General features: G+C 40.6%; 1 protein-coding gene across 3 annotated transcripts in view; it reads right to left on the reverse strand.

Annotated features, from left to right (window-relative positions):
- HECW2 (HECT, C2 and WW domain containing E3 ubiquitin protein ligase 2) overlaps positions 1–18,298 on the reverse strand; it is a 390,019-nt gene that overhangs the window by 91,593 nt on the left and 280,128 nt on the right. For all 3 annotated transcript variants that reach the window (XM_079132566.1, XM_079132567.1, XM_079132568.1), the window contains 5 exons: positions 16,713–18,068; positions 15,520–15,615; positions 6,458–6,608; positions 5,651–5,754; positions 5,047–5,171 (listed from right to left, as the gene is read on the reverse strand). In XM_079132566.1, coding sequence (XP_078988692.1) covers positions 5,047–5,171; positions 5,651–5,754; positions 6,458–6,608; positions 15,520–15,615; positions 16,713–18,068 — 1,832 coding nt within the window. The remainder of the gene's footprint in view (positions 1–5,046; positions 5,172–5,650; positions 5,755–6,457; positions 6,609–15,519; positions 15,616–16,712; positions 18,069–18,298) is intronic.

The raw sequence follows: 18,298 nt of genomic DNA on the forward strand, positions 1-18,298 counted from the left end.
TGCACATACTTAAATGCATTTATGTATAGTTAAATAAACACAAACATACCAACTATGAAAAACATGGTTCTAACAGTGAAACCTTGAGTTAAAAGAAGAAATTGTTTGAGATGATTTAAGAGGAAATATGATCACAACCAGCAGAGGGCAGTAGAATACACCTGAAAGCAACCACAATGCAAAAGAAAAACATTTCCTTTCTCAAGTTTTCCTTTAGAGTTATGACAACCATATATCTACTTAATTTTGTTCTTTTTAATGAGAATTATTAGGTAAATTACTGCCACAAAATATCTATTTATCATGACTATCTTGCAACATAAACTAATGTCTTCAAATCACAAAAACAGAATTAGGCAATCCTTTAAATTAAAACACTCCTTTTGCACATTGAATATTTCAATAATATAAACAAGGACCCTACAAAAAGAGTTATATGCCATAAGCAATTCGAGCAAAAGAAAAAGAAAAAAGATAAACAAGAAAAAAATCAAGAAGAGGGAGATCAAATGAGTTTGTTTTTTTTAACATTTTCCACTAATCTAGGAAAGAGAAGAATTCCAGCAAGTAATGCCCTCTACATAATCTTATCCCATTAATGCTATCTTGAGACTTTTAGCAAGGAAAATCCAACTGCTTTAATTTCTGCCATATGTAAGTCAGGGAAATATGTCTTCTCAAACCCATGGAATTTAAATCTTAAACTCTTACATAGAAGCATAGCACAGGTCATCTTTTTTAGCCAATAGTGAATGCAGTTTGGGTAGAAAGAAGAAAATAATTGAAATGCTTTAGAATTGAAATGCTTTAAAATCAAGATGGGCTATCCAGAGAAATTTTAAAATCATGCTCAAATATAGAAAAGCAAAAGACAACAAGAAAAAGCAAACAAAATAAGCATGAAAATCTATAAGATGCTTAGAATTTTCACACTTTTAAAACAAGTTAGCTGTCAAAAGTCTATAAGGAGCCAGGCATGGTGGTGCATGCCCGTAATCCCAGTGGCCCAGGAGGCTGAGACAGGAGGATCACAAGTTCAAAGCCAGCCTCAGCAATGGCAAGGCACTGAGCAACTTAGTGAGACCCTGTCTCTAAATAAAATACAAAATAGGGCAGGGGTTGTGGCTCAGTGGTTGAGTGCCCCTGAGTTCAATTCCCAGTATCCACCCCACCAAAAAAGTCTGCAAGTGTATAGTTGTGATGCAGCAATGGGGTCATTTGATGCAACGTCTTAATACTGCGAGTTCCAAAATTATAGGCCCCTAATTACATCACAACTACTTAAGGGATCTTAAATAAGTAAATGAATATGGACTCCTGGGACCCACTCAGACCTATTGAACCACACTCTCCAAGGAACAAAGAATGTGCATTTATTTTTAAAGCCTTCCAAGTTTAATAACCACAGCCTTAGACCACAGCCCAATGGCTGTTATCGCAGCCTCTATTTGAAATACTGAAGTGATGAGGAACTTGCACCAAAGAAGGCAGCCCACATAGAGGAGTCAGAACCTGTGCTTGGTGAGGTCATCAGTATCTTGAAATTGGCCATGATGGGAGTATGCACAGTGCAGAAGTTGGTAAATGCAAATCAGGACTTGATCATTGTTTTGTAGGCTATCTAGACCACGGGCCTAGATTGACTGTGTTTGTAAACAAAGTTTCACTGGAACACAGCCAGGTCCAAGTGTTTACATAGTCTTCTTGGCCCAAACACCTAAAATATTTACTCTCTGACTCTTTAGAGAAGAAGTTAGTGGCCTTTTTCTAGACTTAGAAATTGATGGAGAAAATAAAATGTTAATAATGCAGATTAAACTTCAATTCATGCTGTTACATTGTGAATAGCTCACACCCACGAAATGAAGAAACATAGGTCCAGTACTTAAAAACTATTATCTGGCTCAACAAAGAAGATGCTGACCTCATTGACAAGATTATGAGTCCTGACATCCCTATTTCCCTGTTGTCCTACTCATTAACGAAAACAAAAGCATCCCTGTTGGAACTAAACTCGTTCATCAATTACCATTACCACTGTAGGTTGGTTACTGATAAAACAGCAGGGAAAGTCAACAAAAGCATTCTGTGCATATTTTACTTGTACCCTGTACATTATATTTTCTTTATATAGACAAATTTTATAGTCAATATATATGTCATATATATGTGTATATACATATTTTTTAAAGAGAGAGAAGTGTATACATACTTTTTACTCAGAGGACCAGTGGTTAAACATTTATCAGAAAACCCTGGAATATTATTATACAATCAGTTGCTCTTTCCAGAAGTCTTTTTCTTATCTTTATATTCCAGTCTATTAGGAATAATGCCAGCTCTCTATCCAAAATATATCACATGTTCACCCACTTGTCTCGGTCTCTACTGATACTGCACTAGTCCAAGCCACGTCTACATCTCCTCACAAAGCCTTTTCATTTGTCTCCCCAAAGCCAGGTTTGACCTCTAAAACCCATTCTCCCATAGTAGCTAGAACTTTTTAGAAATCTAAATCATTTACACAGAGGAATCGATTTTAGAATGAAGTCCATTTATATTAAAGACCAAATTCCTTGCCAGATCATATAAGCTTTATATTTGGTATACCCACTCAGTTCTCTGAAATTATTATATGCCCATCAAACTCCTTCCTACCCTCAAGTTGCTGCTCTTCCTTAGTAAAGAAGGTTCTGCTCACAGGCCTTTACCTTACTGGTTTCTTGACATTTTGTGACAGCTTGAAGGTACCTGGCATGCCTGGAGAGGCCTGAATGTCCCCTCTGTCTACCCCACTGCCCTGCTCCCATCTGAAACAGTATTCCCTTCAAGTTGTGCCCAAGTGCACCATTCCAGTGTACCACTCTAGTTGCCTCAGGCTATGTTGCATTGTCTGAATTATCTTTTTTATTCACGCATCTGTTATCTATATTCCACTCTATCTTGTTTATAACTCCACAGTTTGGAATAACCAAACAAATCAGACTTTTTTAAAAGAAATATTTTTTTAGCTGTTAATGGATCTTTATTTTATTTATTTATATGCAGTGCTTAGACTAGAACCCAGTGTCTCACAAATGCTAGGCAAGTGCTCTACCACTGAGCCACAACCCCCGCCCAGCCCAACTCTTAACAAATATTGGTTGGTTGACTGAATGGATAAACAAATGAATAAAGGGAAACTTTACTTTGACTCCAAGTTCAAAACTCTTCCCACTACAGTATGATACTTTGTGTTGAGTGACAACTCTAAATGTTAGCCCTTTCTTCCTAGTAAAAAAGTCTGTCACCTCCTAGAATTGCCCCATACATCCTAGAATTGCCCCATAAGTGAGTTTAGGTTTGTGTGCCCTGGCTTCTGCCTACCTTTTCCAGCTTCACGTCTGACTTTTCCAATGTCCTACGATGTCAACATACCAACACTATCAAGCGGGCTTTCTACTGTCAATCCAGTTTCAGTGCTACTGTAGTAATCATCAAGACAGCCCTGTAGCATCCTTAATGTCTTGTTCCATAAGTGCTTCTCCCTTCTACCTAGAGTGCTATTGCCCATCTTGATTCTAAGACAAGCTCTAGTCCAGGCTTTAAAACCTGTCTCAGAAGCACACCTGTCTGTGGCTCCTTCCATGTACATTCCCCTCTGAGTTAATCAGCCACTCTAGCATGTCTTATATAGCTGTCCATCGCTGCACTCATAACCCTGGTCAAGGCATTGTGATGTGTTTTCAAGCCTGAGATCCCAGGCCCATGCCTGCTGTGATCTTTGTGTCCCTAGGACTTAGCTCAGCGCCCATACATAAAAGGGAATCAACAAACTGTTGCTGAGTACAGCCTGTCTAACTCCTCTCACATGACATGAGGACAGTCAGCGTACTCCCCATTGCTCATCCTCCACCCGAGTCATCTTTGTTCCAAGCTAAACCTGTAAACCCGGAGATAATAATGAGCAAAGCTAGGCAGATACTTATACTTATAAAGCAAAGCCAATGAAGTAGGATGGAAACATATTAATATCACTCACTGAGAACTCCTGGTGCTAAGACTATGCTGACTTCTGCTTTTCCCCACGGTCTCATCTGTTTTTCCAAAGATGTATAATTTGTTTTGTTAAATCTGATATGTTCGCCTTCTATTCTTCTAAGCAGTCCCTCTTTCTAACTTTCCTTATTAACTATTCATTATTATTACCTATGTATTATTTATTACTTATGTGTATTATTAATATCCAGGGTCACCTTCAGTTTCTTGTCTAACATCACAACCATCAAACCTTGCAAGTCTGCTTGTGATTCCTCTGGTGCCGTTCCCTTCTTCCCTTCTTCCTTGCCTCCTCTTCTAGGCTCCTTTCAATTCATGCCATGACAGATGGATTACGTCCAGTTGGGCTTCTATGGGCAAAGTTTCTTTCATCCTAGGTCACTATGTGCCACTACCACACCCTTCCTCTAACCTAATGTCTTCAGCAAGCCTTCCCTCAGTCCTCAGAGACTTGTGGAATAATCTTCCTATTATCATCTGATTGTCTGTCTCTCCCAAAACCCGTATGTTGAACCTTAATCACCAACACGATGGTATTAGGAGATGGAATGGGAGGTAGCCAAAGAGGTGAATCAAGCATAAAGGTGGACTCCTTAAAAGTGGAGTGAAATGCAAGAGGGCCCTTCAGCACTTCCACCATGTGAGGAAGCAGCATGAAGTTCTTCTCTGTGAACAAGGAAACAGTTCCTCTCCTGACATCAAATCAGCCAGTACACAGAGCCTGGACTTACCACCCTTCAGTACCACCCTTAAGAACTATGAAAAGTATAAATTTTTATTGTTCATAAACCACTCGATTTCAGGGTTTTCCATTTTCTTTTATCTTCTTGTTGTTAAAGCAGCAAGACAAAGACAGTTGGGTTTAAAATATGCAGTACTTAACACAGAGCTTGGAACGCACTCAGTGCTCTGGAGACTGGCTGCCATTCCTACTCTCATTATGAAAGTGAGCGCAGGTTTCTTTGGCCTGTTGTTTTCCCGTCATGTTCTCCCAGGTTTGCTACTCACAGGGTTAGAATGCAGCACGGTGAAGAACTCTGGGCTGATGAGGAACTTCACAGGGGGAGACTGTAACAGCAACGTGAGCCTGGATCTGGAGGTAGAGTGGGGCAGGACGTTCTCCCTGCGGAAATCTAGAGGAGACAGACAACAAAGGCTTTCAAGGAAATTGTTCCATTCACTTCAGTCTATGTTTTATAAGAACCAAACTCTCTATATCACACGTTATTACTTCAAATCCCCAAATACTTCCCCCCCATGATGTAAATTCATATATTAGACCCAACTATTCTCAATTACACTAAAACTAAATTGAAACCATTTTAATGCATTCTTCTTAGACTCTTTTAAAATGATCAGATTCCTTTTCCACTATCCCACACAATCAGAGCCTATGGTAATTTACATTCCGTTTGTGATTCTTTTCACAGTACCAATAAAAGGTCAAGGATTTGAAGGGGTTCGTGGTAAATTTTGCTTTTTGGGGTTGGATTATCAGATCTTATTGGAGATTGAGAGTTCTCCTAAAGAAAAGCTCATATTCTGGAAGTTCTTACTCATTTCTTTCCTACTTTTATGAGACCAGAAAAACAAGCAAACCCAAGGCTCTTACCTGCACTGGCTTGGTGAAAGTCGGCTTCCTCCCCTGCCCCATCAATAGCACTGGTATTTTCCTCAGGCCTCTCATTAGTCATGGTTCTGCGGATGCTCTGATATCTAAGATCATGAGTCTATAGTTACATTACAACAGCCTCTAAAAGGTGGGACCCAACTGCTCCCCCAGAGCACAGAAGTTTTCACCCCTTCTCAGCCTCACTTATGTCCTCCCCGGGTCCCCATTCCCTGACCCTGTGGGCCATCCATTATTTAAGTGCATTTCACAGCATTGAATTTCTTCAGCCTATTGTTTGTGAAACATTTCCCTAACAAATTAATAAAACTTAAAAGAAAATTGTGACCCTTCACCAAAGAAAACTAAATTCCTATATTGCTTAAGAAAAGAACAACTTTATGTTTCACTGTAATTAGTTCTTGGGGAAAAAAAAGGGGGGGAGCTGATTTAAAAAGCTTAGGTGGATAACGAGATGCACCACAAAGGAAGATTCTAGAGATTAGAAAAGGTATTTAGTTTCAAATTCTAAACATACATGTTCTGCTTTACTAAACCAAAGCCTTGGGTTGACTAAAAGGGTCATTACTATTTATTTCCTCTCTAGTTTCCAATGTGTGTATATATGTGGGTTTTTTTTTTTTTTCCCCACCAAAAGAAGTCCAATGGATCTATGAATTACAAGAGGTCATAGCTATACCTTAATGCCAGAACTCCCTGAGATGAAAGAGACAGCTGTGTCTTCTACTTTGCACCATGTAAAGCCCAACTACAAAACAGAACATTAGTAGCAGAAGCTCCCATCCTCACCGCCGGTTCAGCTGCTCCATTTGTTGTATGGAGTTAGATCTCTGCAGCACCTGTGGGGCCGGGGGAGCTGTCGGCCTCTGCCACGTTGTGGTTCTGTTTACGTGATCCACATAGAAGATCCTGCCGTGGCTGTCAATGCGCGCCTCCCAGTCTAAACAGCAGTAAGGCACGGAGAGGCATTAGGAGGAGGAGCTGGGGCCACTAAAGTGGTTCATTAAGTTCAGCACAAGTTTTCTCTCTCTGACATGCTATAATTTGGGGCTAATGACATATACCTCACTGTGTAATCCAGCATTTCTCCCCAGTCCACTAAAGAAACTGTTGTTACTGATTATTAAGTCTATCCTGTATGTCTAATACCAATCTCCTAAAGAATCTCTAAATGTAGAGAATCTTTCCAAACCTGTCCATGGCTCTTGTCCTTCATATATGAACACTAGCACTTTAAAAGCACATGTTAGTTTGCATCCTAATATGCTCAGTTGTTACATCAAAATTGGTATTGATGTTTATTTTCACCCAAATCTGATTTTTTTCCTGTTTTTTCTAGTTTAGATTAAAAACTTCAAACTGGAAACATCCATGTATATATTTATATACAATGGTAGTCAATTGAGTCTTCAGAAGAAAAGTAGCTAATTAATGCTAGACCAGTGATCAAACAGTAGCATTTTCTACACTCCTCAATTTGCACTTTTCCAAAGATGAACACATTTTTAGAGCAAGGAAAATTTCCTCTCTCCAACCTCAAATAAATACAAGTTTTTAAAGATTTAATTGTATGTTAAGCAATCACATTAAGTGCATTAGTTTCTGCCAACAAATAAATAAGTGCATGTTCAGAAAAAACAGAACAGACCGGTCTTCAGAGCCAGACATCCCACCTCCGACTCTCTAGAAGGCCATTCCTCCATTCAAATGCACAGAGCATGAGCTGATCTTCTCAGAAGGCAAATGTTTGGACCTTATTGCATTTGGAAAGGGAAATGCAAACAGGGAACATGAAAACAGCAGAGGTCTATTCTTTAACCAGGGAAACTCTTTATACTTTTATATTTCTGTGTTTTTTATAAATGAATAAGCACTTTATCCTGAGTACTTTAATTATCTCAAAACTCTCCAAGTGATCACCTGGCTTAACAACAGACACCATGGGCCCAATCTTGGAGACCAGGAGAAAGGCGTCTGTTCTTCTGACCACCTATGGTATTTGCTCTAGAAGTACATATACACCAAGTATTTTGACAATGTCCTCAGGGTTGATAAGACCTGCAAGAAAGATACCAGCCTGCACAGGACCACCCCTGAGGTTCACTGGCCCGGCTGGGAGATGAAAGATATCTTTGTTCATCTCAGCACACTGTAAATTTATGACAAATGGCAAGAGAAAGAAAAATTGGACCAATGAACAGCACCACACAGATGATAGCAACTCAAAGCCATTCATGCTACAAGGAAACACAGCTCACAACAAACCTGCCTGTCAAATCTGAAAATTGGGAACACAGTTACCATCGATAGGACATTTCCAAAAGACCTCACACACAGCCTGTGCTTCCCTGACAATCGTAAGTACATGAAAGCATCTCCAGGAACCACCTTCCAAAGTCCTCCGCATGCTTCCCATCTCAAAGATTTCAAGAACCAATTACTCTCATCTCATTGTCTCTTTAGAGCCAGGATAATCTAAGCACATACTAGGTCAAATCAAGTTCACATGAAAACAAATGATCATTCTTTCACCAAGAATGTTTACAGTAGCTCCTAATTTTAAAAAACATAGTTCAATTAGAGATTAAAGAAAAAAAAAGAAACAGAGACCAACTAAAGGAAACAGAAAGATGCTGCCAAGTGTCTTAGATAAGGTTATTACTGAATTCTGGCTCTAAATTTTCTGGTAGTTAAGGCAGAAAAGAAAACACATTGCTACATACTTTGCATTTCCTGACAAAAGAAAGAAAAAAAAAAGATATTCACAGGGGCTGGGGAGATAGCTCAGTCTGTAGAGTGCTTGCCTTGTAAGCACTAAGGCCCTGGGTTCGATCCCCAGCACCACTAAAAAAAAAAAAAAAAAAAAAAAAATTCACAGATGGAACTTTTTCTTGGCAGTAACTAAACAAGAATTTAGCAAATAAGATGTATACGTAGCCTGTTTAAATCTATATGGGTAACAAAATAGGGGATTTGGGAACAGGTTCTCCAGATATATTCACCACTGTTCCCTTGCACATGTAATAAAGGAATAAGTGATTTTAAATGCTGTAGTGCTATAAAATGATTTTTGTACTTCCTTTCCACAAAAGTCGGAGATAACCTTAATTTGTAGTTCAGTAAAGATATTTCTATGTGCAATAGGGTGAATAAGACAATGGGGCCCAAAGTTTGCTTTCTAAGAACATGGTATGTTGAACATATATTAAGACTATCCCTATCAAATATAGTATCTTTAAATTGATGCTACTACTTAAGTCTCCATAAAAAGAAATTCTATATTGCTGACTTCAAGTGGATGTTTGGCATTGGATACGTAAAGGCTATTGTACTGTTGGCTGCATATTCATTCCTACACAGGTGATCAATACCCTTCATCCAGGCAAACCAAGAGAGGTGCCTGCAGGAGGATTAGGCCTCCGTCATAGCTATCACTTACTTTGAAGGGTATAATTGCTCTAATATCTTATGCTTCTTTCTACTGGGCCTGGTTGTTCTTCATATGAGAATTCATTTTACAGGATCAAAGATTTTTCAAAGAGATCATGCTAAATTCAGAGAGGCAGAGTAAGACGACCGGGATCTTAACACTTACTTTCTTATCCCAATTGTACACTGTAGAAATACACAGTCAGGCTGGGTGCGGTGGCACTTGCCTGTAATCCTAGTGGATCAGGAGGCTGAGACAGAATTGCAAGTTCAAAGCCAACCTCAGCAAAAGCGAGGCACTAAGCAACTCAGTGAAATCCTGTCTCTAAATAAAATACAAAATAGGGCTGGGGATATGGTTCAGTGATTGAGTGCCCCTGGGTTCAATCCCCAGTACCAAAAAAAGAAAAAAAAAAAAAAAAAAAAGTACACAATCAGGGTGTCATGAGACCAAGAGCGTTGTATTGGGATATGTGGACGGAGTGGGATGGGATGGTACACCAAATTGAGGGATGAAAAATCTGGTTTCTGGCCACGGCTTGTGACACTTAATGCTACGTGAACTTTAAAAAGTCACTACAACTCTATAGACCACAGTTTTTGAAAATTAGAGGCCAGAATTAAACATTTTCTAAGGTCCCTTCTAGTTCTAAAATTCTATCATCAAATGATACACACTTTTTTACATTAGGTTCAGTAAGGATGTAGCAATATCTTAGTATCACTTCATATGTCTTTAGTATAGGTTAGCATTTCCAAACTAAATTCTAATTAGCCAAGCCTTATAGGGTCAGTATCTTTGGAATCTTGAGTTGAGGGACTCTGGAACCACTCACCACTCTACTTTAGTCACAGAAGCCCCAATATTATCTGTGGTGTGTTGAGTGGTGTATATTGGCTTTCCACATAAGAGTTTATTTGCATAAAGAGATTCATGGTGATAACAGAATTTGAAAATTATTATCCAGAGAAATGATTCTCAAGGTATGGTGGGACTTAGAAAACATATGATAATCACTTTGAGGATCAATAAAAATGCAGATTCCTAGGATACACTCCAGTCTTCAGATTCAGACTCTAAATTGAGGACTCACTTATCTTCTATTTTAATCTTCTCAGGTGATTCCTCAACACACTAAAATTTGAGAAACACTAGCACACATTAATAAGCACCCATAGAGCAAATGCTAGATTTCTCAGAGGTCATGAAGTATGGGTTCACAAGAAGATAAATTTCAGCCTAACTACCCCACACTAATATCTAGGGGCAAGTGGCCTCTTGGACACCCTAAGACTTAAATACACCACTCTAATAGACAGTAAGAGGAAGTCAGAGAGTTAGAAAGCTGGTAAAACTCTCCAAGGCCACTGATTTCCTAGGCAGGGCACAGAGGCAGGTGGGGCGGGTAAGATCTTTGATGTTTTCAGAATCAACATGTATAGGAAGGGAATAGGGTTGTAGTTACGATCCTTCTGTTCTTCTCATCACCCTCTTTCCCACTCCCTTCAAACTGGACTTGGTCTCCACTGAACCACCCTGTTGGTGATCAGATGAGATGTGGATTATGCTGAGATGGGGAGGAAGGTCAATGGCCAAATGGAATGAGCTTCATATATGTCAGGGGTAGTCAGCATGGACTGTATCAATCAAAAGGGGGAGAGGGGACTGTGGGTGGGGTCTTAAATTGGTTACAATGGACTTAATAAACCCCAATCCTGAATGGCTGAATTTATAAGTCCACTATGCAAAAATTATATAATGACAGTATCATCACCAAAATGGCAAGATGGTACAGTCATAATAAACTAAAGTACTTTGAAGGAAAAATATAAACTTTGTGATAGAAGACAGATGGCAATGTTTAAAAGATTTCTTTGCTGTTGTTATTTTAACACTCAAATAAGTCTGATTCCATTTGTATAAAGTCTAAAAAAATATGATTTGGGGAGTCAGGATGGTGGGTCCCTTCGCCATCAGGGGCGGTAGTGACTGGCAGGGGGGACAAAGGAGATTTTTTAGGGTGCCAGTGATGTGCTGTTTGGTTGTACAGGTGTGTTCAGTGGGAAAATATTCAGGAGGTTGAATGTACTCTTTTCTGCTATATTTTATTTGAAGGAAAAAATTTAAAAATTTCAGGTAGCTGAATATTTTGTCCTTTATTCTTTAATTTTTAAACAACTGGCTTTTTAGATTGTAAGTATCAACTTTTTCTCTTCTAAACTCAGTTTTAATCTCTAGAGAATAAGAGCCCCTGGTCCTAAACACAGTAGAAACTCTAGTATTAATTAACACTTTTCAGATTTTCTGTGTACTTTCAGGCTTTTATTTTGAAGGATGCTTTAATCACAAAAGTATGCAGTCATGGAGAGGTGATAAATGTCTCCCTGTATGTTTTCAGGCCTACCCATTTGCACCCATCCTATAGCTAATATAGTCCTAAAAATACAGCAACCATGCTGGGATCCTATCAGAGCCCACTCATTCAGACTGTTTCTCCTGAATCCATTCCCAGTCCTAGAAAAACACCTTCTGGGGGGAAAAACACTTATACAACAATTCCATACCGTCTCCAGTGCAGCAGGGGGTTCAGTTACAAGTACACTAGAGTCAATAAGAGGAAAACAGAAGTTTTTCAGAGAGGCTGGGATGGCTCTTTTCTTCCCCTAAATGCTAAAAAGACCAAAATTGTCATGCCAGTAATGTTCTAACAGGCCTCTAGCTGCCAGCACTATCAGAATGAGAAGACACAGAAACTTCCTAAGGTACACATTCAGGTTCACACTACCTCCAAGGCCTGAACTTTCTTATTTTCTATGAATTATTAGAACATCTCTTGACTAGTAGTTGTAGGTACAGGCCCACAAGGTCACAGTGGACATTCATGGCCTAAGGTGGGATGAGATTTTGAGGGTCAAATGGTACATCACTCTCATAGACTCTCATAGTACCAAGTCTAAGATCTGTCCCCAGTCCTGAGACAGGAGAAATGAGACCATAAAAGGTAAGAAAACCCTGCTTTAGATTAAAAAAAAAAAAAAAAAAGAACTCAAACAGAGTCTCAGGAACTAAGTGTTACCCTGACGTGTTCAGCTATAGGACTGAAGTGGCAAAGCCAAGACCACCACTGAATTCCCTTGATTGGGATTTTTCAGCATAAGTTTGATGGACAGTTTCCTCACTGTATGTGAGTATTTCACCTTAAATTTTTTAAGGTGAAAATAAGTTAAAACAATAAGAACAACAACAACAATAGAAATAATTTTTTAAAAATCAAATTTGAGGGCCACCCAAGCCCAGAGCACACTGCTTTGGTAGCTTGTCCCGAGGTACGGGGATAGTCACTGGCACAGAGAGGAAAAGGTCACAGTTTGATACAGATGCTGAACAGGGGAAACCTGTCCGGACCTCATGTTGGCTCACACTGTCACTGCAACTACTCTTGTGGGTGAGGGGCTTCCCCAGAGAGGTTCCTGCTACTTAAACCCATCCTGGAAGAGGAGAAAGCTGGGCATGTTCAGAGCCTTTCTTGGTCTGACCTCAGAGTAGGCCACCTTAATAAAGTTTCAGTGAAACCCCCAAGCTCTCTGATTTAAGACGTCCCTGGTACCAAATAAATCACATACCACTCCATAAGCTGCCCATTTGGCTCTCTGTAGACTTTCAGAATCCACATCCATCTACCCATGCAACAGCCCCTTACCTTCTAATCTCAGCTCAGACTACCTGTTGCAGGAAAAGCAATGTTTGAAATTGTCTCAACTTTGACTAGCATGGGATCTTAAAAATGTCTTTAATTCATCTGAGCTTTGCCTATAAAACTAAGCAATCTGATTAGCTGACTTCTATGCATCAATCCATAAATTACATATAAGCTTGATCTACTTCACCAAATCATCAGAGCAAGAACAAAAAAGAAAGCATGTGAAAGTTCTTTATTGAGTGTATAGCAGTACTACAAAAATATGAGTTATTACAAGACCTACATTTTTAAAAAAAGTAGAGTGTGAGCCTTAAAATAATTCAGTGAGGTCATTTAGGAGATGGACCAATCTGCATACTCCAACCAGCTGCCCCCTTAGCCGAGCTGCAGAAGACAAAAGACTCAGAGGAATGCAGATGCCACAGCTGTAGGACAAGGCAGAATCAGAGGTGGCAACATAGTGCCTGGCCAGGAAAGGAAGACAGAGTGGCAGGGCTGGGGACAGACAAGCAATGAGGACAGTCAAGGGACAGACTGTAGGAAGGATGAGACACACATGAGAATGGGTGACAGAGCTCAACAGCCATCGGGTACACTCAGACCCTAATCTATAACCTATCTCTGATCGTATAAGTCCTCAATTTGCAAACTGCTTGCTCCTCCAATGTGTGTGTGTGTGTGTGTGTGTGTGTGTGTGTGTGTGTGTGTATTTAATCTCATTTTTTAGAGGGAGACATTTTCAATTCTCAGTTTTTAAAATACAAAAATTCTGATAATATTTTATAAAAGCATCATTTTTTGGGTGCTAAATAAATCAGGGCTGAGGCATGTTTCTCAGTGGGCATTCAGTTACAATTCTGGGTGAGAAAGTGTTTCATTGTGTCAGCCTGTTCCGTCATTACAGGAGGTTTGGCATCTCAGGGCTCAACCACTAAATACAGCAGCTCCTTACACTGTTAGGATGAAAGGTGGTCCAGAAACCCCAAACGTCCCCTACTGGTAGCACCCCTGAAAACCACTGAACAAAGGGGACATGTCTTAGGATTTGTCTGTCACTAATTAGTCATGTATCAGTCACTTATGAAATAGAAGAGACCATTAAATTGCTTTCACTTTGAACATATCAACTTATTGAAATGAACGGCCAACTGTTTGCAAAAAAGAAATACCAATAGGTATTTTATCTGTGTAAGGCAATTATCAGTGTTTAAAAAGATGGATTGAGATATCACAAATAGTGGTCACAATTTCAGCAAGGAAGTACCCGTCTTCACTGAATATAATCTAAAGACCAAAATTATGTCCAACAGAGATGAAAGCAATTGATGTGACTAGGGGGTTGCCATTTATCACATAATGCTATGCCTCCTGTCCTGCCCCCAGAAGCTCTGGTTACTATTAATCCACATATACATACAAAAGAAGCTCTCCCAGAACTCTTCCTCATGTTCCCAATTCATTTTGCTCCAAGTATACCTAAATATCTTCCAGGAATATTCCTCTTTCCTGACTCTAATCTTTTCTCCCAGGGTAAACCATAGGAAGTTTTCATTCCTTGTCCCTCCACCTGTTTCAGATGACAAGTGAAAAATTAATCTCTTGTTCCATTTTTTAAAATAGAATAATGGACCTTAGTTATCCGAATGTACAAACAAGGGGAAGATCTGGTACAACAGAATTTCAAAAGGATTAAGCCAATTTTTGAAAAAAAACGTATAGTACCATTTCTCTATTTCATTAGCTTTCTCCAAAACTAAGAATGAATTCAGTATTTTGGCACTTTAAATTCATGCCCTCTGCTTCTTACATCCCACCATTTTCAAAATACACAGATCCCCTATAAGATCCCCTATAAGATCCCCTATAAGATCATGTTGCCAGTATTCCTTTTAAGATGGGTGAGCAAAGAGGAGGGTGAATAAGATGGTGAAAGCAACAAAGTAAAGGGTACCTTCCAATGTTTTCTTACAAGTAGTATTTACTAACCTGTAAAATTATTCCTCAAAATGCATTGGTCCCACAGAGCAACACTACTTTAAAGGATTCTAGAAATCTAAATCAAGTTTTAATTTTGTCCAGACTATGCCTGGCATGAGTACTGCTTTGAATGCAGACTGTGTAACTGTTTCCTAGCACCCCTGATCCCCAACCATCTCTCCTGTAAGTGCTAAGTGTCTGCTGAAAGTGAAAGAAAAGAAACATCTTTTAAATTCCCCGATAATTGTCATGGCCCCTCAAAACAGTAGGCTAATTTCTGAGATTAATAATGGTTCTCATCATATCCCTAAGGGAAAAAAATCAGAACCTTGTGCTTAATTATTTTAAAAAGATGGAAGTGAGCAAAAAAGTGATATATTACACAGTGAGGCTTTTCTAAGAGATTGGACCAATTTGTCTGGTAAGTGAATGAAAATTCACATTGCTGTTAGACATAATTTTAAAAAATTCTATTATATACCCAGTTGCCAAACATATCTGGATCTGACTTCCAGGATCGCAGTATTTACTCCACAGGTAGTACAGTATTTACGTTTCCCCTAGCTGCCCTTTCACTCAACAGAATGGCGAGGAGGGGAGTCAGCGTGTAGCATTTTCCAGAATATATCACCCTGTCAAGTAGCAGCCCCAAGTCTCCTGCCTCCCCAGGACCCATGGATTGGATCTGCTTGTCACTCTTGTACCCTGTGACTAAGGTGAGTCCTTTAGTCAATAGATGCTCACTTGGTGGGAGAGCCTCATCCACCCTCTGGTACCGGCTGACATCCTGGCGCACTGAAGGTAGTGACCGCAAAGGCTGGTGGCCATTGGCTTGAGAACCTAGGATTAAAGATGCAAAGTTACCCAGGTATTGCTTTCACTCTCAGTGTCAAACAGGCTTAATTAAAAAAAAAAAAAAAAAAAAAAAAAATCTAGCATCAATCCTGAGGCTGGTTTCTGCTTTCTGTAGTCTCATTTCCCGGAAACAAAAGAAGAGAATAAATAGTAGATAGTGCTCAGAAAAGGCCTCTCTAAAGCAATGTCGTCTGCATACATTTCTCCCCCTTTTGTCCTCCTCCTCCCTCACTCACCTGGCCTCTGCTCTGCTCATGCACTAATTATTTGGGATCACAAAAAGTCCACAAGATAACGAAGGAAACAAAAATACAGGAAAAAGGGGTGGGGGGAGGAAATAATTTAGGTAGAAAATTAATTATAAAATAAGAAAATCATGCCAATTTGAGTCTATGTTATTTCAGCAGGTAAAATAATTACCCTTTAACGTTTTAATGCACTTCTAATAAAACAGTATAAAGGATTCATTCTAGACAGCCACATTCACTGAGATTCAACGCAAATTTTATGTGTAAATTTGCATCTGCAGACACTGCCTTATCCTTCAAGTGTCAGAATGCATCACCCAAGTTGATTGACATCTCTTATGCAACACAGGACAGAAAAAAAAAAAAAAAAAAAAAACTGATGCAAAGTACATACTAACCTTCTGTTCTGAGGTTTTATGAAGGGGGTGTGACTAAAGGTGTTCCTATTAATCTCTGTAGATTACACTCAAGTTGAAGCTGCCGGTCTGTTTGGTTTTGTATAGAGAGACTCAGGTCCCACTAGAAATTCATTATTTAAGTTTGAAGACTGTTGTTTGCCAGGTCTCTTATTTTAGCCACAAAAGATGCATTAAATAATAATAAAAAAGCACTGAATTAGAACTGAGGCCTAGCAAATGCCCACACATGTGTTCCCTGTTTCCAGCTCTTCCTGGTCCCATTTTTTTGCCTTACCCTTCTTCTTCTTATTCCTCCTTTTGCTAACTCCAGAACCCCACGGTGGGGAATTCAGGTCATATGCAACTGCAATATAATTTGCATTGAGGGGAAAACAACACAACTTCTCTCCAAGGAGCAAAGTCTCCTGTATCCTACCTCCAGTAGCGCCTTCTTCCTGGGCAGTGGCCCCTTCACAAGCGCCTTGGGCGTCCCCAGCATCGCCCTCTTCCTGGGGCTGGCTCTCAGGGGCAGCAGCAGCTCCTTCTAGGCTCCCTCTCCGCTGCCAGACCTCCCCGAGCTCCTCCTGGTCAGGTAAAGTGGCCGAATCTGTCGCTGGCCCTTCCTCCTCCCCACTGGGCACCTGTACCACAGGTAAAGAACCCGGAGTGCATATGGGATCCTGAGGCCCTTCGGCAGGGCCGCTGCTGGGGGGCTCTGCGGCACAGGCCCCATCTTCCTCTTCCTGAGAAGAAAAGGCTGGGGTTTCGGGAAACCGTGCGCTCTCCATGGAGGAGCACCGAGTGTCCACTGAGGACAGCTGTGTGGTCACACTCTCGTTGCAGGAGCTGTCCGCACCTTCCAGGTCACTCTCTCCCTCAGGCCTGGTGCTGGCTTCACTCACGCTCTCGGTCCTGGCGGGGTCACTGGGTTCGGTTTCAGAGGACACCTGGGATGGCTCAGACCCTTGATCCAGGGACTCAGTCTCACTGATGGCTCTTCGGCTTCCTCCCGATGTGTCAGAAGTCCCCGTGTCTGCCCCACTTGTGGGCTGATCTACCTCCTGAGAGCCACACAACTCAGCGCTGCCCTGGTCAGCACTGGGTTGAGACTCTGGGCCAGTTTCACTTTCTTCTGGGGCTGGGACTGAGGGCAAGGCGCCATCTGCAAGCTCGGGAAGGTTCTCTGGCTTATCCTCAAGGGAAGCGGCTTCATGCATGGAGGCTTCCTCATTCTCAACGGGGTGGTCGTCCTCTGGCTTTGTCTGAGACGTCAGGCTGCCATCGTCAGTTCTTGAAGCCCTGCTAAACATGATTAAACCTCCTTCTTCCTCCAAGGAAGATGGATAACCCAGGTCTTGCTGGAACTCATGGTCTTCTTCATCAGAATCGATATGAAGCATTGCATTGAGTCTCGTGTCGGTGGGAAAACTACTCCTTAGTTTTGGAGAGGCTCCCATGGCCCTCTCAGAGGAGGTCGCTGCTCCCGGCCTGGAAGGCCCGTTGTGTTCCAGAGCATCTAAGTAATCATTAAGTGAATCCTGACGGCCTCTGGGAGGTGAGGTCCTTGAAGAAGTAGAGGTTAATTCCTCTGTGTCTATTTCCAGAGTAGAACTAGTCCTGAAAGAATGTTTGGGTGTCCCTTCAGCAGTACTATCCTCAGACACTGGCCCATTAGCACAAACAGGGCTGTCGTGATGACTTCCTGGCATGTCCTCATCATCAGACGGGCTTCCTAGGTCTCCATTCACCGTATTAACTCCAAGGATTGTGCCAACAGCTTCTGGAGATGCATCTGAATGAGAGAGCGGCACTTGTAAAAAATGAACTAGAAATAGCAAATGAATTTTTAATGATCTTTTGCCTTGTGACCAATTGGTTCAAAGAATTTGGTCATCCCACTGAAGCCTCTTGATGGTATTGTCAACTTGCTAAGTTTCACCACTCCCAACTATACTAGTATATAGTGAGTTTGACATGTGAGGAATGTATATGCTAACTCCTGCTGGAATTCTGCAACTCAAT

This window comes from Sciurus vulgaris (genome assembly GCF_902686455.1).
Source record: "Sciurus vulgaris genome assembly, chromosome: 3".
Lineage (NCBI taxonomy): Eukaryota > Metazoa > Chordata > Mammalia > Rodentia > Sciuridae > Sciurus > Sciurus vulgaris.